Genomic DNA, 19,852 nt, shown 5'->3' on the forward strand with positions numbered 1-19,852 from the left:
TAATAAGCCTGGGACTTTTCAGCTTGGAAAAGAGACGGCTAAGGGGGAATATGATAGAGGTCTATAAAATCATGACCGCTGTGGAAAAAGTAAATCAGGAAGTGGTATTTATTCCTTCTCATAACACAAGAACTAGGGGGCACCAAATGAAATTAATAGGCAGCAGGTTTAAAACAAACAAAAGGAAGTATTTCTTTGCACAATGCACAGTCAACCTGTGGAACTCCTTGTCAGATGATGTTGTGAAGGCCAAGACTATAAGAGGGGATACATTCCTGGAGGATAGGTCCATCAATGGCTATTAGCCAGGATGGGCAGGGATGGTGTCCCTAGCCTCTGTTTGCCAGAAGCTGGGAATAGGTGACAGGGGATGGATCACTTGATGATTCCCTGTTCTGTTCATTCCCTCTGGGGCACCTGGCACTGGCCACTGTCAGAAGACAGGATTTTTTGGAACTCATAAGAACATAAGAACGGCCCTACTGGGTCAGACCAAAAGTCCATCTAGCCCAGTGTCCTGTCTTCTGACAGTGGCCAGTGCCAGGTGCCCCAGAGGGAATGAACAGACCAACGAATCATCAAGTGATCCATCCCCTGTCGCCCATTCTCAGCTTCTGGCAAACAGAGGCTCGGGACACCATCCCTGCCCAGCCTGGCCCATTGATGGACCTACCCTCCATTAATTTATCTAGTTCTTTTTTGAACCCTGTTATGGTCTTGGCCTCACAACATCCTCTGGCAAGGAGTTCCACAGGTTGACTGTGTGTTGTGTGAAGAAATACTTCCTTTCGTTTGTTTTAAACCTGCTGCCTATTAATTTCATTGGGTGACCCCTAGTTCTTGTGTTATGAGAAGTAGTAAACAACACTTCCTTATCTACTCTCTCTACACCAGTCATGATTTTATAGACCTCAATCATATCCCCCCTTAGTCGTCTCTTTTCCAAGCTGAAAAGTCCCAGTCTTATTAATCTCTCCTCATACGGAAGCTGTACCATACAACTCGCTGGTGAAAGTTGGGTGCTAGTCACGGTGCAATCTGGTCACCCACAGCTGCCCCTTGGCTAAGACCTGTGACATCCCTGCCCAAGGTGGGAGTAGATTCCTGGGGAAAGGGCTGGGGGGGCTCTTTGGGGAGGAGCCCTGGAATTTCTGTTAGCAGGTAGAGAAAGGGCTTGTGTGCACCTGGAGGAGCTTGTGCCCCCCCGCGCGCCTCTGCCCTGGAGATGGGGAGGTCGCAGCTCGAGGGGTGACCCCTTTGGCTAAGATGGGGGCTTATCTGGAGAAGCAGCTGCGCCCCCAGGGGGTCGGCAGGGGCAGCGCCCGCAGGAGCCCGTGGTTTGGGTGGGGCTGCACCTGGCTCTCGTGGGTGGGGCGGGGCCGCACCTGGCTGTTCCCCCGCCCCCGTCCGGGACGCTGGCTGTTCGCTCCCCGCCCCTGCGCGCATGAGCTCGCTCCGCTCCGGCTGCTTCCCGGGAGCCCCGCTCGCTCCCCCGAAAGTGACAAACCGCCGGAGCCGGGGACTCGCTCCTGCCCCCCGGCCCGGAGACATGGGAGCGCCCCGCACCTGGGCGCGGCGCGCTGCGCTCTGCTGCGCGCTGCTTTGCGCGCCCTGGCTGCCTCTCGGCTGGGCAGGTAGGTGGGGACCCCGGGGGGTGGCAGCTTCTCCTCCTCCCCAGCTCCAGCGCCTCTGGGGAACGCAGCAGGACCGGGGTGCCCCCCCCCCCACCCAGCCCGGACCCCGCTCCCAGGCTGGAGCCGCGGTCTGGGCTTGCTGGAAAGGGAACCTCAGCGCACGAAGGGTCTCTGCCCTCCCCCCCCCCCCCGCGCAGCTTGCCAGGGCAGCGCTGAGTTTGTTTATAACCCATCCCAGGTGAGGGGCTGAGCCCGCCTGGGTCTCCGACCACTGGGGACGCTGCTGGGTCCTGGCTCAGGCTCCTCCCAAGTCCCGGGGTTCAGGGGTGCCCTTTGCAAGGCAGCAAATCCCGCCTGGGGCTCGTGGGCAGCTGCTGCTCTCACTTCCCTGGGTGTCAGGCAGAGTCACCCCCTGGACTGCATGGCTGGGGCTGCGCTGGCCTGGTTCTGTGACCTGGATCTGTGAGCCAGGTCAGTGCCCGTGGTGTCCCACAATGGGCTGCCCTAGGCTGTGACCCTGCTCCGAGCCATCTGGGGCCGGTGCCCAGAGCAGCCCTTGTCCGAAGCTCCCATCGCTGGGGCAGACAATGGACAATGTTCCCAATTGTGGGTATGACCTGAGATCAAAACTTGGGACCTAGGTTTGTGGGATTCTCTCTTTAGGGGGTTGGTCCTTATTTGTGCGGGGTCACTTTCCTTGCTGTTTCAGAGTATCAGCCGTGTTAGTCTGTCTCCGCACAAAGAACAGGGGTACTTGTGGCACCTTAGAGACTAACACATTTATTAGCGCATAAGCTTCCGTGGGGTAAAGCTTACGCTCTAATAAATGTGTTAGTCTCTAAGGTGCCACAAGTACTCCTGTTTTTCCTTGCTGTAACTTCCAGCTTAAACTGGGCGCCTGTGTTTTCCTGCCTCCTGGGGGACTCGCATGATCTTTTATGTTCTCACCATGCAAATCCAGCACTTGTTTCATTTCCCAAACACAATGCCCGGGGGAGATTTCTATCTCTGAGAGGCGGATGGCCCACAAGAGACTAAATAATTCCTAACCGAGCTCTCCCGCTCCGCTGATTGCCTGCCAATCTGAGAAGAGCGCTTGCGGATCCGCTCACCTTTCTGCAGCTGGGACTTTGTTGCTAAGAACTGGTGAGAGGTGGCTTCAGATCCTAGAGCGCCACAATCTGTTTGTTGGTTTTTCCCTCCAGCTGCCCGATCCCCACTGTGAAGTACCGGAATAGGCGGCATTCAGCAAAATGTCTGATTGTGTCTCTGGGCCTAGCAGGATAAAAATAACTTCAATTCTAAACCTGCCTGAAACCCCGAGAACAAAGTCCTACTTTCCCATTGGTTACTGTACAGGTTTCTAACTGCTAGGCAAAGACAAGTGTTAGCACCAAAACACTGTCTCCATGGATACAATGTGCCGCTCAGCCTTCCACTTATTGCAGGAAGGTAATTGCCTAATTATTTTCTTTTCCATTTTCATGGTTTGCAATAGCAGGAGTGGCCTGTGGGTCAGGCTCTGCCGGGTGGTTAATGGCCAACTGGTTTGAAGGACCCTTTGTTTCAACGCGTTAGCTGTCCTGAAATAATCCTTTGCACTCCTGGAATGCCTTTCTGTCCAGCTTTTCCAAGGGATATGAAATGGCGGGCGTCCCTCCCAGTTTACAAGGGGGTAAACTGAGGCGCAGAGGTTAAGGTCCTCCAGGGCCCCAAACCTCCAGGGTGTGCTGGGCTTTACCCGAGTGGGATCGGTGCCTAGGTTTTTCCAAGGTGATTGCTAATTTTGGGAGCTCAACTTGTGATCTGGGGCCTGATTCTTGACAGTGCCGAGTGCCCCCAGCGCCGGCTGTTATCAGCCAGGGTGGCAGGCACGCCGTCCCTCCAAACAACAGGCCCTTGAGGGCTCAGCTTGGACACCTGGAGCCGGTGGTGCCCGGAGCCCGTGAACCTCTCCTGAAAACTTAGTACCAAGGCCCCAGTGCTCCGAACACGCCCACGTACCTCCTGTCGCCCCCTCCACTCCGGTGCTTCGAGTTCAGCCCAGGCCTACGTGGGCTTCGACGAGGAACCATGCTGTCGTGACGCCAAAGGGCCTGTTCTAACCACTAGATCACGCAGCCTCCCCTCTGCCCCCTCCTTACTGGCTAGCATTGCTTCCATTTGGAACCAATCACGCAGGGGCAGGAGAGTTCTCCTCCGAAAATAAAGATGAGCCCCCGTTCGATACCTGGGTGACTCACTTCATTTCCCCCGGGGCTATTTTTTTAAAATGTTGGGCCACGATGAATAAATGCGGGGGACTGGCAGGCACGGTGGGATCCCACGCGTGACAGTGGTTAGACTTGCTAATTCCTATCCAGATGGGGGTGGGGAAGGCAGTGTTCGTAAGCCAGCAAGGGAGGGGGAAGGGAGCAGACCCCTGTTATAAAGAAGCCCGGCCTGGCTGTGGTTCTGGGAGGCAAACGCTGGGGACTGCTAGGCTCGTGCTGCTGAGAGCTAGGGTGGGCTCTGGTTTTTTTAATCTTGCACTGAAATCCAGGTTCTGGTTGTACTCCCATCCCCGAGAGCCGCTCTCTCTGGAATGGACCCCGGCTGTTAGCAAGGATCTGGCCGTTAGCAAGCAAATGGGTCCAGTTTGGGGGAATCGCCACGTAGCATGAAGGCTGCTATTTGTGTGATTATTTCTAGTGACCTGAAGTGAGATCAGGGCTCCCTGGGGCTGGGGGCTGTGTGGACCGGTATCCGGACAGTCCCTGCCCCAAAGAGCTTACAATCTAAGTAGACAAGACAAAGGAAGGAACTAACGACCCCCATTTTACAGGTAGGGAAACTGAGGCATGGAGCTATTTCAGTGTCTTGCCCAGGGTCCTCCAGCTCTCCTGAGTCCCGGTGCAATGCGTTAGCCAGGAGACCAGCCTTTCCCTGTAATTGATCCACCCCAGATGTACCTAATTGAATGGCTTGTATGGGTCCAATCCTGACAAGTGCCGATCGCCTCCTGGGATGTGCCGAGCATTCTCGGTCGCTGATTTCAGGATTGGGACCCACAGCTGCTGCGAATCCGTGGCTGGGCCTAGGGACATCGGGGTGGCTTTGCAAGTGAACTAGGCAGGAGGCTGGAGGAAGCAGGCTGTGGCCTTAGGACAGCAGTCCCAGATGTGGGGCTGGGTAAGAATCCTGCGAGGTCAACATGACTCTGCCCAGAGCTGGGCGCAGGTGAGGAGTGCTGCAGGGTTGTTCCAATGCCCCAGCATCCGGAAGGAACTGCCCAGGCGTAGCACAGGGAAGTTGACCCAAATAGTTTGGGCCATTCACAAAAACAACCGGAGAAGGAGGTGATACAGCCACCGCCCCACACACGCTCATGGCCCTTAGCCCGGTGCTTCGGGCAATCACCGGAGATTTAGGGAACCCAAGGCCCTGCTCTGGAACAGCCCGAAACAGACGTCTTCAATTCACTGAAAACTCAAAAAACCCTCAGTCGGTTCAACCTGAAGTGAGGTTTGGTTTTTTTTTCAAAACTTTGGCTTGGATCCAAAAAAAATTAGCCATTAGCCTAGCTGTGTATTAGTGCTTTGAGATCTGTGATTAAAGGGGCAAGGCACGGCTGGGGTGTTCTCTGCTTCTCTGGGAACACCTATAGCTCAGGGCCACAGCCACGTGAGGCACGTGAAAATGAACGTCCTGCTTTCAGAGATGGAGAAACTGAGGCACAAGATTTGCAAAGCTGTTTAGGTACTGAAGTGACTTGCCTGAGGCCAGGGAGGCAGTCGGTGTCAGAGAGCTCTGACTCCGTCCCGTGCTCAGACCACGGGACTCGGCCTCTCCTGGGTCTAATCATTAGATTCTAAAGCACCTAACTTCCAAGAGGGGACAAAGGCTGGAATGTCTTGACTCTCCAAACGCTTGCCAGGGCCGTGGTGCGCTGGGGCTGAGAGCAGGGCTGCCCGGAGGGGTAAGGGGGGAAGTGGGGCAATTTGCCCCAGGCCCGGGGCACCCACAAGAATATAGTATTCTATAGTATTGCAAATTTTTTTTATGGAAGGGGCCCCCAAAATTGCTTTGCCCCAGGCCCCCTGAATCCTCTGGGCAGCCCTGGCTGAGAGGTAGTGTCAGCTCAGAGGCCCTGGTACTGTATTGCCCTTGGGGGATTCCCGCTGGCCAGGCTCCCAAGAAGGCCCCTGCTCAAGTGCGCTCAGGTCAGAACCGAAGGGGAGGGGGCTGGGGACTGGTCTGTGTCTGTGAAGGCTTCGCTTAGCAGTTCTGAGGTGCCCTTCAACCTTGAGGCCTCACGGCTCTGTGCCCCGTCCTCCAAGCGGGCTAGTTACCCGGCTGCTTGCTGGGACCTGACATCTGGCGTCCTCTGGCTTTTGGCAGGAGAGTGCAAACAGCTGGAGCCCTGTGAGAGGTGCATTGAAGGAGACGCTTCCCGGAACATCACCGGCTGCGTGTGGACGCGCTGCGGAGCCGCGGAGGAGCCAGGTACGCTCGGGGAGCCTCTCTAGTTCTCCTGCATTAACCCTTTGCAGCCTGGCCCCATGGGCCCTGCCCGCCAGGAGGTACCAAGCTGTATTCAAACATCACCACCATCAGCAGCGATCTTAAAACTGTATCCCAAGCCCTCCGTGTGGGGCGAATCAATGGCATGGTTCTCAGACCCTCCCTGGGCCCCGTGACCTGGGAAACGGCTGGAAACAGGCCCTTGGATTGTTCTGCTGGTGGCCTGGAAAGTAGCAGTGTCCTAAATGTTCGTGGGCCCTGTTCCTTTTGAGCTAGAGTCTACGCACCCCCAGCCGGGGTGTTTTCTGAGCCCTTGTGAAAACCCGTCTGTGAGCGTCACACTGGGCGCTTGGAAAGCCTGACCCGCTCTGCCCGGCTGTGGGCGCTTTTACACTTGTCAGGCCCCAGGCACGCTCTCCCAACACCAGCGTCCACGATGGGTCAGACGCTGCGCCCACCGCCATGGTTCCGCTGTCAATGGGTTCAGGACAGAGTTCCTGGCTGCCTTTCCCGGCGGGGGTCTGTCGGGGCTGGTTTGTCCCCAGGCTGGACAGGGCGTTGTGGTTGTATTGGGCTCTGCTAACCGGGGGGGGGGGGTTAGGTTGAGCTGCGCCCCTGGCTGCTTCCTCTCATGCTGGCAGGTCAGTGGGGAGTTTGTTGCCCTTTGGCAGCTGAATTCCAAGCTTTCTAAGTGACTCGGTGACGGAAGGTTTCTTCACTGCCCACCTAGTCGCGTCCTGCTTCCCTGTGGAGACTATCTCCGAGCAATGTCCCTGTCTCTGGATGCTGGTCTCGGTGAGGGATTCTGGGGACCCCCCCATCCACCCACACCCCACCCTGGCTCAGCTCTCTAGCGGAGGTGACCACCCCGGTGTAGGCAGAGTTCTCCTCCTTGCGGGATAGACAGAGGGCATGGAGGGGCCCTGGCTGGTTCTATGAGCTGAGGCCTGGTTTCCCTGACTGCTAGTCTGGCCGTCTCTTCCCATGCAGTGCCCTGCTCGAAAGCTAAACTGAGATCAGGCTAGGGTGACCAGATGTCCCCATTTTATAGGGACAGTCCTGATTTTTGGGTCTTTTTCTTATATAGGCTCCTATTACCCCCCCCCCACACACACACACACCCCGTCCTGATTTTTCACACTTGCTGTCTGGTCATCCTAGGTCAGGCCCAGCAGCCAACTGCGAAAACCTCTGTGGTACAGTGAGGAGCCCGCCCAGAGGGAGTTGCTAAACGCAGTGGAGAGGCAACAGCTGGCCTGCTGTGCTCTGATTAAGATGGGGGACAAGTGTCTTAGTGGGGGCCCCTCCCCATTCACATCTCTCACACACACAAAATTACCCAGCATCCCACACACATTACACCTGCCAAAAATCCCATTCTCCTCCCACCCTGTCCTGCGCCATCGCCTCCCACGGCTCCGTGAATCACGCTCCCTGGTACCGAGTGCCACCCGCCTCCAGCTGCTTCTGCCGGCGGGTGCAGCCTGCTCCCCCCGCTCCCCCACCTTAAAGGCCTCTGGCTTTAGGCTTCACACCTCCAGCCCCACCACCGGCCGACAGCAGCACCGCCACCTGGTGGCCAGTGCAGGGCTGGCAGGTTGCTAGCTCAGTCAGCCGTGGCTGGCGGTGCTTAATTTGTAAAGACAGAAGTGCCGGGGTTCAAGCAGTAACGCTGGCATCCTCTGCACAGCATGGCCTTGCATGCCACCGACAGACGAGATGCTGGGGCAGAGCCCTGCCAACCCCAGGCACAAATTAAGCTCTGGTGGCCGGGCAGCCCAGGTCCCCCAATGAGCAAAGAACAAACTCCGCTCCCTGCTTTGTTGTCTACCCCATCCCACCCGACGCACACCGTGGCCAGCAGAGTCACTTTCCGCTCCGGCTGTCCCATTGCTCTGACTGGGGCACCGAGGGGATCAGGCCCAGCTGGGCAAGGGGAGGTGGATTGTCCCTTTCAGAGCCGAGCGAGGAAAAGTGACAGACCGGTGACTGCGTGAGGGTCTTTCTCACACGTCCGTGTAATTCATTTTCTCGCTTCTGTCCCGCTACACAGTGTGGCGTGAGCTCTCTAAGCTGGAGGCTTTGCAAAGTCCCTGCTCTGTGACCCATGGAAGGCACTAGGTCTTTGCTGGGGAGGGGGGAGAACTGTCTTTCACATCTCACCCTGGTGCTTTAAAGCCCAAGGCCCAGCCAGCCCTGAACAGAACAGCACCCGGCATCTTTGTTTTCTGGGTGGGTGTTGAGTTTCCGAGTCCTGTTGCTTTGGGAGGGGCTCTGGCTGCTTCTGCTGCTACCTTCAATAACAACTGATGTCATCGGGGTGGGGGGGGAGAAGCAGAGATAATGGAATTGAAAATCCTCCACTTCCCAAAGGGTGGGGCAGAGAACAGAGACAGAAGAGCATGTGGCAAGAGTAAGCCGACCCCACTGGCCCAAGCACATGGACCTGTAGAAAACCCAATAGCTTAATAATACCTGCCACCTTGTTTAAACTCTTTTGGGAAGGCCTGGCTTGTTCAGTGACTTTAACTAGAGTAACCCGAGTCCATCTATTTGGAGATCACGTCACCTGCTGGTAACATGCAGCCACCTCTGGGGTGAGATGCATCCGATTCTGCTCTGCTTGCAATTCAGCCATGACCTCTTGCTCCAGAAGTGGCATCCGAATGGCTTGTCTGCGTGGCCGACATGCCGGTAGGCTGCCTCTCACTCTCCAGGAATGGGTTTCTGATGCGCCGCGCTTTCTGATAGCCTGTTTGTCCAGCTATCCTCATCCAGCCGCCATGTGCCGGGGTGGGCTCCTGCCAGGTTACTGGGGTCTGCAGTGAAGCTATGTAAGCGTCCAAAGGGGATGGAGCTAATGCAATTGAGCTGAAACAAGGGTTGTGATTTGAGTTCCAATCGATCTCAAATAGGCTGGAATTTGTGGTTAGGTGTTTAATGCTTGAGAGAGCCACTTACAGGGACAAAACAAAGGGAGATGTGATCCCCTTGCTGTTCCTCCACCCTCCGGGAACTGAAATATCCCCAAGGGTGAGAGCCAGTCTCTGTCTCAGCCCACGATGGGGCTCTCCGGACTTACAGCTCCTGGGGGAATTGGCAGTACAAACCGTGAACCCTAGTGGAAGCTGCATGGATCCGATGGGGGGGAGAGGTTTGTCGGTCGTCCAAGCAACGCTGCCCAGGAAGGCGTCCCAGCAGGAGATCGTGTTCCAAGCGCGACGCCGTCCGCACAAGCTCTGAGCGTGATGCTGGGCAGGGCAGGGCCCTGGGGGAGCAGAAGCTACAAAGCTGATGCCAAGTTGGAACGTGCCAGACTCAAAGCCCGGATGCTCATTTGGGCAGGTGCGGACTGAGTCCTTGGGCGCTGCTTCCCCAGCTCTCGTGTGCGGCTTACCAGGCTGACCATGTGGTCTCGCTCACTGTCTCCCCACGCCAGCCAGGAGTCACCCACTCAGAGCCCCCTTCGTGGGGGGAATGGCAGGGTTTTCTAGGGGGCAGGTTTGCTCAGGGGAGTTTTGTGAAAGGTTTTTCCGGCTGGTTTTTCCTGTTTCCTTCAGGGCCCGGGGGCTGCATTGGGAAGGGAGAAGCCACCAAGGAGACGTGCTCCATCTACAATGTCACTGCTACATGCCCAGGTAACTTCCCGGGGTGAAGGCAGCAGCATGAGCTATGGGTGGAGCACAGCACTGGGCCTCGGGAGACCTGCATTCTACCCCTGACTCGGATGCTGATTTATTTTCCCATCTGTAAAATGGGGATAATATTCCCCCTTCTTTGCAAGGCGCTGTGCGAGCCAATGGTCTCAATGTAAGCGCTAGGTGATATTTATTTATTTATTTATCTGCTTTTGGGTAAGAGAATCCACACTCCATTGCAGGAGCAACAGCTGTGAACCCAGTCCCAGCCTCTCCCAGCAGGGGGCGCTGTGGGGAATGGGATAGGAGCAGTGGCTGTGGGGGAGCTCACACCTATTCCAGTCCCAGCCTCTCCCAGCAGGGGGCGCTGTGGGGAATGGGGCAGGAGCAGTGGCTGTGGGGGAGCTCACACCTATTCCAGTCCCAGCCTCTCCCAGCAGGGGGCGCTGTGGGGAATGGGGCAGGAGCAGTGGCTGTGGGGGAGCTCACAGCTATTCCAGTCCCAGCCTCTCCCAGTAGGGGGCGTTGTAGGGAATGGGGCAGGAGCAGTGGTTGTGGGGGAGCTCACAGCTATTCCAGTCCCCGACTCTCCCAGTAGGGGGCGCTGTAGGGAATGGGGCAGGAACACTGGCTGAAGGGGGAGCTCCAGTCCCAGCCATGGTGAGAGCCAGCGAGGAACTCTGGCCTCTAAGCGCCTAGTCTTGTTCTTCCACCCTCAGCGCGGAGATCGCCTACCAAGGAGCCTCCGCGCGCATCCACCAAGGAGACTCAGCACGTATCCACCAAGGAGCCTGAGATCCTCACCCCAGGCAAGTGGCACCCATTGGGCTGGGGAGGGAGTGGCCGACCGTGGCTGGCTGGAGAAGAGGCAAGTTCTAATGTGTGGTTCTTGCACCAGGCTCAGGTCAGCAGGGAGGGGTCTGGCGGGTTTGTTGTGCTGAGAACACGTGCCCTTCCCTCCCGCGTCAGACAGGAGCCGGGGGGGGCCGGGCAGTCGAATGTCTCTTCGTTCCAGAATTTCTTCTGCAGAAAGAGGGGAGGGAAGCGTGTGCCGTAATTCAAGCACAGGCCTGGTCCTCAGGACTCCTGGGTTCTACTGACAGCGCTGGCTGTGTGACTTCTAGAAAGTCCTCCTCTCCCTCCCCTGCTCCGTGCCTCAGTTTCTCTATCTGTACTAAAAAGGGGAATAATGACTTTTACTTCCATCCCAGGGAGCGTCTGGAGGGTTACTAGTCACTGCCTGAAGTGCTTCTAGGTAAATGTCAGGTGCTATACAAGGGCAAAGTATTCTATTATTCAAAGCCCTGTCACATAGGAAATAGCCCCATTTGGGGGACCTCTAAATATTTTGGTGGTGAAAGCCTAGCATGTACTAAGGCAGGGGGGGGGAGACACCGATGTACTAACTTATAAGCACAGTTAACTGTGATTTGTTCGTGCAAACAAGGTCATCGCTCGTGCAGCGTATCACAAGTTGATCAACTTGCACCCTCGTTTTGCACGTGTATTTGGGGTCCAAACGTTTGGACAAGTCAGGCCTGGGCGCAAGTGAGAGAGAGACATTTGCTTTTATATAGAGACTCTCCCAGCATTGCTTCACTCCCCACTAAAATGCGGCCGAGTCCTGGGTGGAGCGGCCCCCAGCACCTGTGAGACAGGCTGCAGCAATGCAGCATGGGATAGGAAGAGAATACTGCCTCCAGCTGAACCTGCCGGGGGAAATGAAGGCAGGCGGAATGTAACGGGAACAAATGGTCTTTCCAGGCCCTTGCTCGTAATAGGCTCTTGCTGCTGGGGTGGGTAACCAGGAGGGAGGATGGGGAGCGGGATGGCTTATGAGAAGGAGGCTTTTTCCAGGAAGGAGGAGCAGGAATCGGAGAGCTTTCAGCTAATTAAAACGAGTAACCGTATCCTGCAGCTTTGTGAATTATTGATCCAGCCCAGGCTCTGCTGGGCAGTCGCTGTCTTTAGCGGAGCAGCCGATGGCTTCTCTTCCCAGTCCGCCCATTCCGCACGCCGCTGGTTCGCTCTTGGCTCCCAGACACGCGCACAGAGTCTCTGCTCTGCCGTAAACTCTCGGCTACAGCAGGTGGTGTGGACAGAGGAAAGGGCTGGCATAGGGAGAGCACTGAAAGGGTTAAACTCCATTCACTATAGTCTCCTTACGGTGACCCCTCTGGGGTCTGTAGTGTGCATGGGGGGCCTGAAGTGTCCCCCCCCCACCTCCTTTGCATTTCACTCTGTTATAAAACATGTCAGGATGCAGAGCGCTGCTGCGCTGCGTTCTCTGCCCCTTCCTCTCACCTCTGCCTACAGATGGGTCTAGTTCTTCCTCACCAGTCAACAGGGTGCTGTGTCGCCGTTCGCTTCAGTGCATGAGATGCCCTCTGGGCTTGGGAGACTAGGTTACAATAGGAAGCCCAGCATGCTGGCTGCGCTGGAATGCAGCCACCTCTGGGGAGGAGGGCAGCCGCCTGCTCATACACTGCACCACAGGTGGGGTGGGGAAGAAGAGATGCTGCTGGCCAATGAGAATGGGAGAAGTGCCATGGGATCTGGAGTGACCCTCGTCCCAAACAGCCAGGACCTCAGCTTCATCTCTGATGGCCCAGTCCCCCTGGCGCCATGCTGGGGCGTTGGCGGAGAGGGCAGTGTTCTCTCGAGGTGGAATGCCCCTCCGAGTTCCTGGAGAGCTTGAGGTGAACCTATTCCAGAGCCTGGGGCATCTCCCGACTCTTCCTCCTGCCCCTTTTCTTCCATCACTGCCCAGGGAAGCCCTGCTTGCCCAGGGGCAGGAGAGGGGTGTTGCCTTCAGCACCAAGGACAACATACCTAGGCTCCGGGCCCCAAGGGCCCAGAAGCCTGCTCAGGTGGCCAGTAACTAGGGAGCAGGTGGCATGCCAGGAGAGGGACCGTGGCGTTGCAGGGGTGTGTGCGTGGCGTCAGGCCCCAGTAACGCCATTGCTGCTTCCCCCCTCCAGGGACGACGGCCGGCCCCCCGCGGACAGCCACCCCCGAGTTCCGCCCGCCTGGCTTCGACTCGGCCAGCTTCGTGGGGGGGATCGTCCTCGTGCTGAGCGTCCAGGCCGTCTTCTACTTCATCGTCAAGTTCCTCAAGTCCAAGGACAGCACCTACCAGACGCTGTAAGCTTCCCCGCCACACACACGCTGTCTGCCTTGGCCAGGCTCGGCCCTGGGGCTGAAGAACCACTCTGATCCCGGGAGTGGCTGGGGGCGAGCTCTGCTGTGTGTGATGGGGTGTGGAGGGAGACCCACTGGTGCCACAAGCTCGGCATTGACCCACCCATAGCTGTACGTGGGGCAGCTGCTAGATCCAGCCCAGGAGGGGTGGGGGAATAGCACTGTCCGGCTGCCATCTTTCCACCTGTTTAGACAGCACCGACTGCAATCTGTCTAGAGTCGCCGTGGGTACGTTTCCCCCGCCACGGCTAGGCAGTCGTGCGCATCTGGGGTCTCTGCACCTGCTCCCCAGCGCGCTGTGAGATCCTTGTGTGTCTGTCTCTGGCAGCTGCGCGCACGTGGCCGCGTGTGGCGGCTCATCCTCTGTCTTGCTCATGGCCGTGCATTGTTGGTTCACTCTCATGCAAACCCCACTGTGAACCTTTGTGTTCTCCCTCTCTTTCCCCTGTCCCAGCCGCACTGGGGCGTCCGCTCCACCTCTCCCTGCCCTGTGGAGGCCAGGTCTCCCCAGCGCGTGCTCTCCGTGAGCAATAAACCCCAGCTCTCCCTCTGGTGGAGACTCTCCTCGTCCGTGTTTCTCTCATCTGGTTGTTTTTCTGCCTCCTCATCCATCTGTCGCCGGTTCATCTCTCTGGTGCCTGCCAGCTGGCTTCTCCCCTCCCCGGATCATCCCCCGTCTCCTGCCATTCGCAGCAGAGAGACAGGAGCCGGGGACCCAGCCCCTCGGACAGCTCGTTCTGCTATGGAGCCAGAGCCCTCACGCTGATCGGGGCCGTGGCCTGGCCGGGGCATGCGGGGATGGGCCGGAGCCGGGAAGTGGCTGTTTGCAAGAGGGGAGGCTGGGCCGGAGTCACTGACGCTGGGTGAAATGGTGGCTCGCTTTTTCTTCCCCCTGTGTGTCTCCACTGGCTCTGGGCTGGGCCCATTCAAGCTCCCCCCAACACCCACACTCCTCTGCTTCTCCCCAGCCTATGCGCTCCTCCACCTGCCGGCCCATCCAGAGCCCCCTTCCCCTTTGGCCTGACTCCCCTGCCCAAGGTACCATGCCCCATGTAGGGACTGACCTCTGGGCATGCCCGAGTCCTGGGCACACGCTCGCCTCATTTTCCCTCGGGCCCTGCCTCTCTCTGCCCCAGTCCCGGCTCAGGGACCTTCTCTCTTGTGGGAACAGGGCCCCTGCCTCCCTTCACGCCCCATAGGAGAGCGTGGAGGGCAGAGGCTTGTGCTGGGCCGGTGTCTAATGTCAGGGGCCGTCCCCTCTCTCTGTTTCCCTTGCACGCTGCCCGGCACCAGGGAGGAGAACCAGTAGGTGTTGCTGTATGGCTCTGTGTACACGTGCAAGGCGGCGGGAAACGCAACAAGAGAAAATGTCGCCCTTTCTTGGAGCTGCCTGCGGGTGGGGGTGGGGGGAGTCTCCAGGGCAGGGTGGTAGCCCAGCCTGCCCCCTCCCTGCCGGTGTGCTGTGCGGAGGGGGCACGCAGGCCTTGTCTAGCCCGTTGGCTTGTATTAAAATGCTGTCTCCTTGCCCGAAGGCAGGGCCGAGGTGCTCCACTCAGGAGCTGGGTAATGCCCCCCTAGCTATTTAATGGGACGCTACCCAGTTCCTATCCACCACCACGGCCCACTGCTGTCACAAGCATTTTCTTGGCGGGCATCTGGCCGTCTCTCCCCCCTGCCCCAGCCCGTGTGCTACAACCGTTCCCAAACAAGCCCCTCTGTGGACTGGGAAATCCCCCACCCTGCCCCCCGAAGCATCCTCAGTCTGGCTCCAGCATGGCTTTGTGCAGCCAGGCTGTGGTGAAAGCGTGTGCCCTTGCCCTGCCCGATTGGATTCCCCGGCACTCATGTGGCCCTGGTGAGGGAGAGTGGAGTGGTGGCGTTAGAGTGGGAGTGCTGGGTTCTGTTCCTGCCTGTGCCACTGGGCTCCCTGCAGAACCTCCGTGCCTCAGTTTCCCTGGCTGTCCAGTAGTAATAGCTACCTGTAACACGCTGTGGGGTCCTTGGCTGGAAGACGCCAGAGATGACGTTACAGGGGCGAAACGGCACGTCATATAACAATGAGAAGAGCCTCTGAAATGTGCGGTGGAGTGTGTCCCGCTGGGAGCAATTCTGCATGGCCCTTCTCCCGGCTGTCCCACGTACGCTCAATGGAGCGGGCAGGGTCTGTTCTCTTAGCACTGTAGGGCCTAGAAGACCCAAGTAAGATCAGGCCCCCTGGTGTCAGGGGCTGTACAGAGGCTCAGTGAAACACAGACCCCGCCCCCAAAAGACTGTCTTCAATAGGGAAGAAAAAGGGTGCGGGAGAGGAAGGATCATCCCGGTTTTACAGAGGGGGAACTGACTCCCTGCGCGCCCATCAGCCAGACTGTTTCAGCGAGGTCAGCCCCTCCCACGCTGGGCACTTCTGAAAATCTGGCCCGAAGCGTGTGCCGCCCGGACTTGATGGCACAACCACAAATCGAATCCAGGTCTCCTGAACCCCAGCCCGGTGCCTTATCCCCGAGCCCATCAGCCCCACCCCCCCAACTGGGGGGCAAACTGGGTCCAGCTCAGAGCGGGTCTTGTGAGCTCTCCCCCTGGCGATTCCTGCTGCGGGGGCTAGTCGGGGGGGGGGGGGAGCGAGATGCCTGTCCCTCGTGTCCTCTCCCCCCCCCCCCCCGAACCCCCACTCTCCAGGAGCAGTTTCCAAATAATCCTGTCCCTTCATTTCTCACTTGATTGCTGAATTCCCAGGAGGATTTTTGTTCTCTTCACTCCCCCTCCCGCCACGTGGCAGGGCAGGCAATGCTAGGAGCGAGGCATTGCTAGTTCGCTGCGAGGCCATCTCTAAAATACCGGGTGCTCCTGGCCGCTGGCATCCCCTCCGGCCAGTGGCTCCCCGCTCCGTCTGGATGGCAGCCGCTGTCTAGGAATGGGGTCTCTCCGAAAGGCAATTTAGCGGCAGATGGCTCTAAACCCCGAGCCAGCAGCACGTCTGCCGGTGTCGCTTCGTCCCCCCTTCCCCAACGCACCCGTTGCGAGGGGAAGGTGGGGTGGTTAAAGGGGTGTGTGCCCCTCCCTGCCAGAGCCGCCCGGGGGGGGCAAGTGGGGCAATTTGCCCCAGGCCCCACAGGAACCCCCACGAGAATATAGTATTCTATAGTGTTGCAACTTTTTTTATGGAAGGGGCCCCCGAAATTGCTTTGCCTCAGGCCTCCTGAATCCTCTGGGCAGCCCTGCTCCCCACTCTTCCCCCCCCCCCCAGCCCTCCGTGTGCTCTTGCTGTGCTGTTGTGTTGCCGTGTGGGTCCCTGGGGGGCGGCTGGGGGCATGCTGCGTGCAGTGGGCCGAAGCCTTGTGAGCGCGGAATTAAAGTTGCGCGGTTTGATTTCTCCGGGGTGGCTGTTTGTTGCTGGGCGGATCCCTGCACGGGCCGGGAGGGTGGGTATTGACAGCTCAAGGCATGGAAATCCCTTGGCACAGTTAGACGGGCCCAGGCAAACTGAGCTGACCCGCCGGGCGCGGGCGGGTGCTGCTGTATCAGGTGTCTGGTTCCCCTGCCCCGCTGGGCTGCGAGGGTGAATGGATGTCTGTCCAGCTGTGCACCCCCGCTCCAATAGAAGGGTCTGCGGGAGACCATCTCCAGCACCCGCCGCAGGCGTTAAGTCCTGGGGGGCCGGGGGCACGGCTGAGAACGTTTGGGTTTTCAAGGACGGGGAGGCGGGGGGTGGGGCAGACCAACTGGCCCGGGGGAAGCAAGGACCCGTGTCCCTGTGCTTCAGGCAGCCTCTGAGAAATGGCTTTCAGGGGGTAGGAGCAGCTGTTGTGCATAAGTGGCCTGTGTCCCTGAAAGTAGCCCTGTGTCTGTCTGCGTCTGTCTGTCTCCCTTCCCCCCCCCCCCCCACGGTTTATTTGCCAGTCTAACGACATTACCCGCTTGGGGCCAGAACGACAGCGGGCGTCTCCGCTTTGTGCCAGCCCTGGTTTAGGGACAGAGGAGGATCCTCGGCCGAGAGCTCCCTTGGGAAAGCGGGGGGGTCCTTGCAGTGTGGAAGCTGCTATGGGAAGGGTGGGGGTGTCTTTTCCTAAGGGAAGCATGATTGCTTTGGTACGTTGCCCCAGCGACAGTCTGGGTCCCCTTTGCCCACATCTTGCATCCATCTCCTGGAGGGAAAGGCCTTCTCGTCCCCTAGAGACGTGGCATTTCGGTCCAGACAGGCGCTAGTTTTAGACTCCTTGCTGGGAACGGCCCTGTCACTTCACAGCAGCCCTTGGACCTTGCCTCCCTGGGCTGGGAGTGAACCAGCGACCTGGTGGTGCCAAGCCCCTGGGGCATCCAGTCCTGTCTGGGACAGCAGCCTGCTGGGGTGTGGAACGGCTGCGCCGGGGGGCAGCAATTGCGGTGGCACTCAGCCCCCACTGGTGAGCTCTCTTCTTTGTCCCACCGCCTTAGGATCTGACGGCCGCTGCCCAGGGCGGGGCGGTGAAGTGGTTTCCTGTGGGAGGAGGAATGGACAACGAGGCGGCCGGTGCCCCGGCTGCCCTGCTTGCTCTCGGCCGCGCCCCTCTCCCTCCTTGCTGGGGCAGGAGAGCTGGGCACCGTGGAGCTATGCAAAGTGCTGCCAGGCCGGGTCCTCCGGGCTCGGAGCCGTGTCGTGTCCGTTAGACTTGCTGCGGGGAGGGCTGGCCCCAGAGCTCCGGGGCCACACGGGCTCCAGCCAAGCCTCGGGCCAGTCCCCAGCAAGATCTGATGTCGCTGCCTTGTTTAGGAAGCTCAGGGTGCCCTCCTGGTCCTGCTCTCTCTGGATGGATGGACCCCCGGGGCTGACAGGCTCAACCCACCTTTGCCGGACCCTCCACGGTGCAGCTCTGCCTCCCTCTAGCTCTGTTTGATTGTTCCTTCCCCCCCTTGGGGGCTGGCGAGCTCCCCTTTCCTGCTGGAATTCCAGTGGGTGGGGGTGAGGGGGGTGAAGCTGGGTCAGCCATTCACTTGGCCTTCACCTTCTGACTGCTGGAGGAACGTCTCCCCCCCCCCCCCCACACACACATGCCCTGAGCACCCTGGCCTGTAACTTCCCACCAGCCTTCATCTTTGTAACCTCTGCCCGGTCGGGCGGACCAATCCTCAGGCACAAGGGCTTTCCCAGGCTACGGGAGCAGGAGAGGTCTCCCCTAGGCTCAGGTGAGCTCCCTCGTGTTGTTCCTTCCAGAGATCTCAAGGGACCCACAGCTGGTTTCCTCTTTAAAGGTGGCCTAAGGGCGCCGCCCCCCCCCCCCGGATGTTCCCCAGTTCCTCTCTCTGGTGCCTGACAGCTGGCTTCTCCCCTCCCCGGGCCCGATCTGCTCTGAGGGGGCTGGTTGGGTTATTCCCCACGCTGGCTCAGTTTCCCTGGGGCTGGCGGGACTCTGGGCTCCGACCCCCGGCCATGCAGCGCTGTGGGAGGATGGAGTCATTGCACGCAGAGGAGGCAAATAAAAGCACTTTCTTTTTCTTGGATCTTTGGTGTCTGTGTCGTGTGTGTGTGGGAGCGACGGGGGTAATGGTGTTATCCCCTTTTCACGGGTGGGGAAACTGAAGCATGCAAAGGCGGCCCAAGCAAGGCATTCGTTTCAGTGCTGGGCACCGAGCTCACGACTTCCTGGCTCCCAGGCCTGTGCTCGCTCGCACCTTGTATTTGAACACTGAAGCCTACAGCTGTCAGCCTGACCCGGTCCTCAGCACAGAGCGGGCCTGCCCCAGCTCGCTCCGGTGTCTCCCCTTTGCAGGGCGTTGTTATGGCATGTGGCCTAGGACAGGGGGTCTCACAACACATTTTTGGTGGCCTCAGAGTGCGGCCACCAACTCTGACTGGGGGCTGCACTGACATTTTTTCCTGAAATACTTAATGAACTTTAGGGAAAACAAATAAATTGGGGCATGTCCACAGCCAGAGCATTGTCATTTCTTTATGCAGGGCTTTTTGCATAATCAATAATAAAAATAATGCTGTGAAAAGTGAGAGTGGTATGTTTGTTAATATCACTTTTCACAGCAAGTTAAGACCTGGATGGAGGAGTGGGGGGATGAGGCAGCAGGGGCCAGGGAGGATGGATGCAGGGGGCCCTGCCCCTGTCTGGTCAGGGGTGTGGGTTGGCTCCTGGAGCTGGGGGTCGGTGCCCTGGGCCAGCACCCATTGGAGCCCAGGGTGGGCACCTGCAGCTGCATGGCCGGGGATCAGAGCCCAAGGTCGGCGCTTGGGCCCGCGCCCGCCGCTGCACAGCCGGAGCTAGGAGTCCGTGCCCTTGGCCAGCACCCCCCGGAGCCTGGGGTTGGCACCCGCTGCCGTGTGACTGGGGCAGGGGATCTGCATCTCGGGCTGGGGATTGGCGCCCATGGCCAGCACCCGCCGGAACCCAGGGTCGACATCCAGGAGCAGTGCCCAGGGCCGGGGATCGGCCACCACTGGGATTGGGGGCTGGCGCTTGGGGTCTGTGCCTGCTGTCGCATGGCCAGGGATTGGCATCCAGAGCCAGCCCCTGCCGGAGCCCAAGGCCAGCGCCGGGGATCTGCACCCGGGGTCGGCGGCCAGGGCTGGGGGTTGGAGCGCACGGACGGGGGTCAGCACTTGGGGCAGCAGCTGCCGTCAGCATTGGGGGTTGGTGCCACGCAGCCAGAGATAGGAGCCTGTTGGCATCTGAAGCCCTGTGGCTGAAGGCCAGGGCTGCGTGGCCGGAGCTGGGGGTCAGCGCCTGAAACCCCACGGCCAGAGCTGGCTAGGACACGCTGTGCCGTGCTGGAGGAAGAGGCCCGACCCCACCTCTCCAGAGGCTCTCTGGAGGATGGTAGTGGGGGCTGCCAAGCTTTTGTGCCTTGGAACAATGGTGGGAAACCCGGTTTACTTCCCAGGAAAAGCTCCCC

The 19,852-nt window shown here is 58.9% G+C and overlaps 1 protein-coding gene across 3 annotated transcripts; it reads left to right on the forward strand.

The window, feature by feature from the left end:
• The first annotated feature begins 1,384 nt into the window (after positions 1-1,384).
• Positions 1,385-18,451, forward strand: CD164L2 (CD164 molecule like 2). Of its 3 annotated transcripts, XM_005301995.4 has the most exons (7): positions 1,410-1,634; positions 2,840-3,086; positions 6,015-6,119; positions 9,698-9,775; positions 10,495-10,584; positions 12,757-12,919; positions 17,408-18,451. In XM_005301995.4, the coding sequence occupies exons 2-7, from the start codon at positions 3,044-3,046 to the stop codon at positions 17,412-17,414; spliced, it is 486 nt and encodes a 161-aa protein (XP_005302052.2). In that variant the 5' UTR covers positions 1,410-1,634; positions 2,840-3,043; the 3' UTR covers positions 17,415-18,451. The 3 variants fall into 3 exon arrangements, with proteins under 3 accessions (XP_005302050.2, XP_065432867.1, XP_005302052.2); XM_005301993.4 differs by lacking the exon at positions 2,840-3,086 and having other exon boundaries at positions 1,385-1,634; XM_065576795.1 differs by lacking the exons at positions 2,840-3,086; positions 17,408-18,451 and having other exon boundaries at positions 1,387-1,634; positions 12,757-13,539.
• The last annotated feature ends 1,401 nt before the right edge of the window (positions 18,452-19,852 follow it).

The sequence above is a fragment of the Chrysemys picta genome, chromosome 23 (genome assembly GCF_011386835.1).
Source record: "Chrysemys picta bellii isolate R12L10 chromosome 23, ASM1138683v2, whole genome shotgun sequence".
NCBI classification, from domain to species: Eukaryota; Metazoa; Chordata; order Testudines; family Emydidae; genus Chrysemys; species Chrysemys picta.

What these genes read in the sequence shown, in the direction of transcription:
- CD164L2 (XM_005301993.4), top strand. Translation starts at nt 1,445, where the DNA reads ATGAGCTCGCTCCGCTCCGGCTGCTTCCCGGGAGCCCCGCTCGCTCCC. An exon ending in TGTCACTGCTACATGCCCAG is followed by an intron (nt 9,776 to 10,494) that starts GTAACTTCCCGG and finishes TTCCACCCTCAG; the next exon opens with CGCGGAGATCGCCTACCAAG. An exon ending in GCCTGAGATCCTCACCCCAG is followed by an intron (nt 10,585 to 12,756) that starts GCAAGTGGCACC and finishes TCCCCCCTCCAG; the next exon opens with GGACGACGGCCGGCCCCCCG.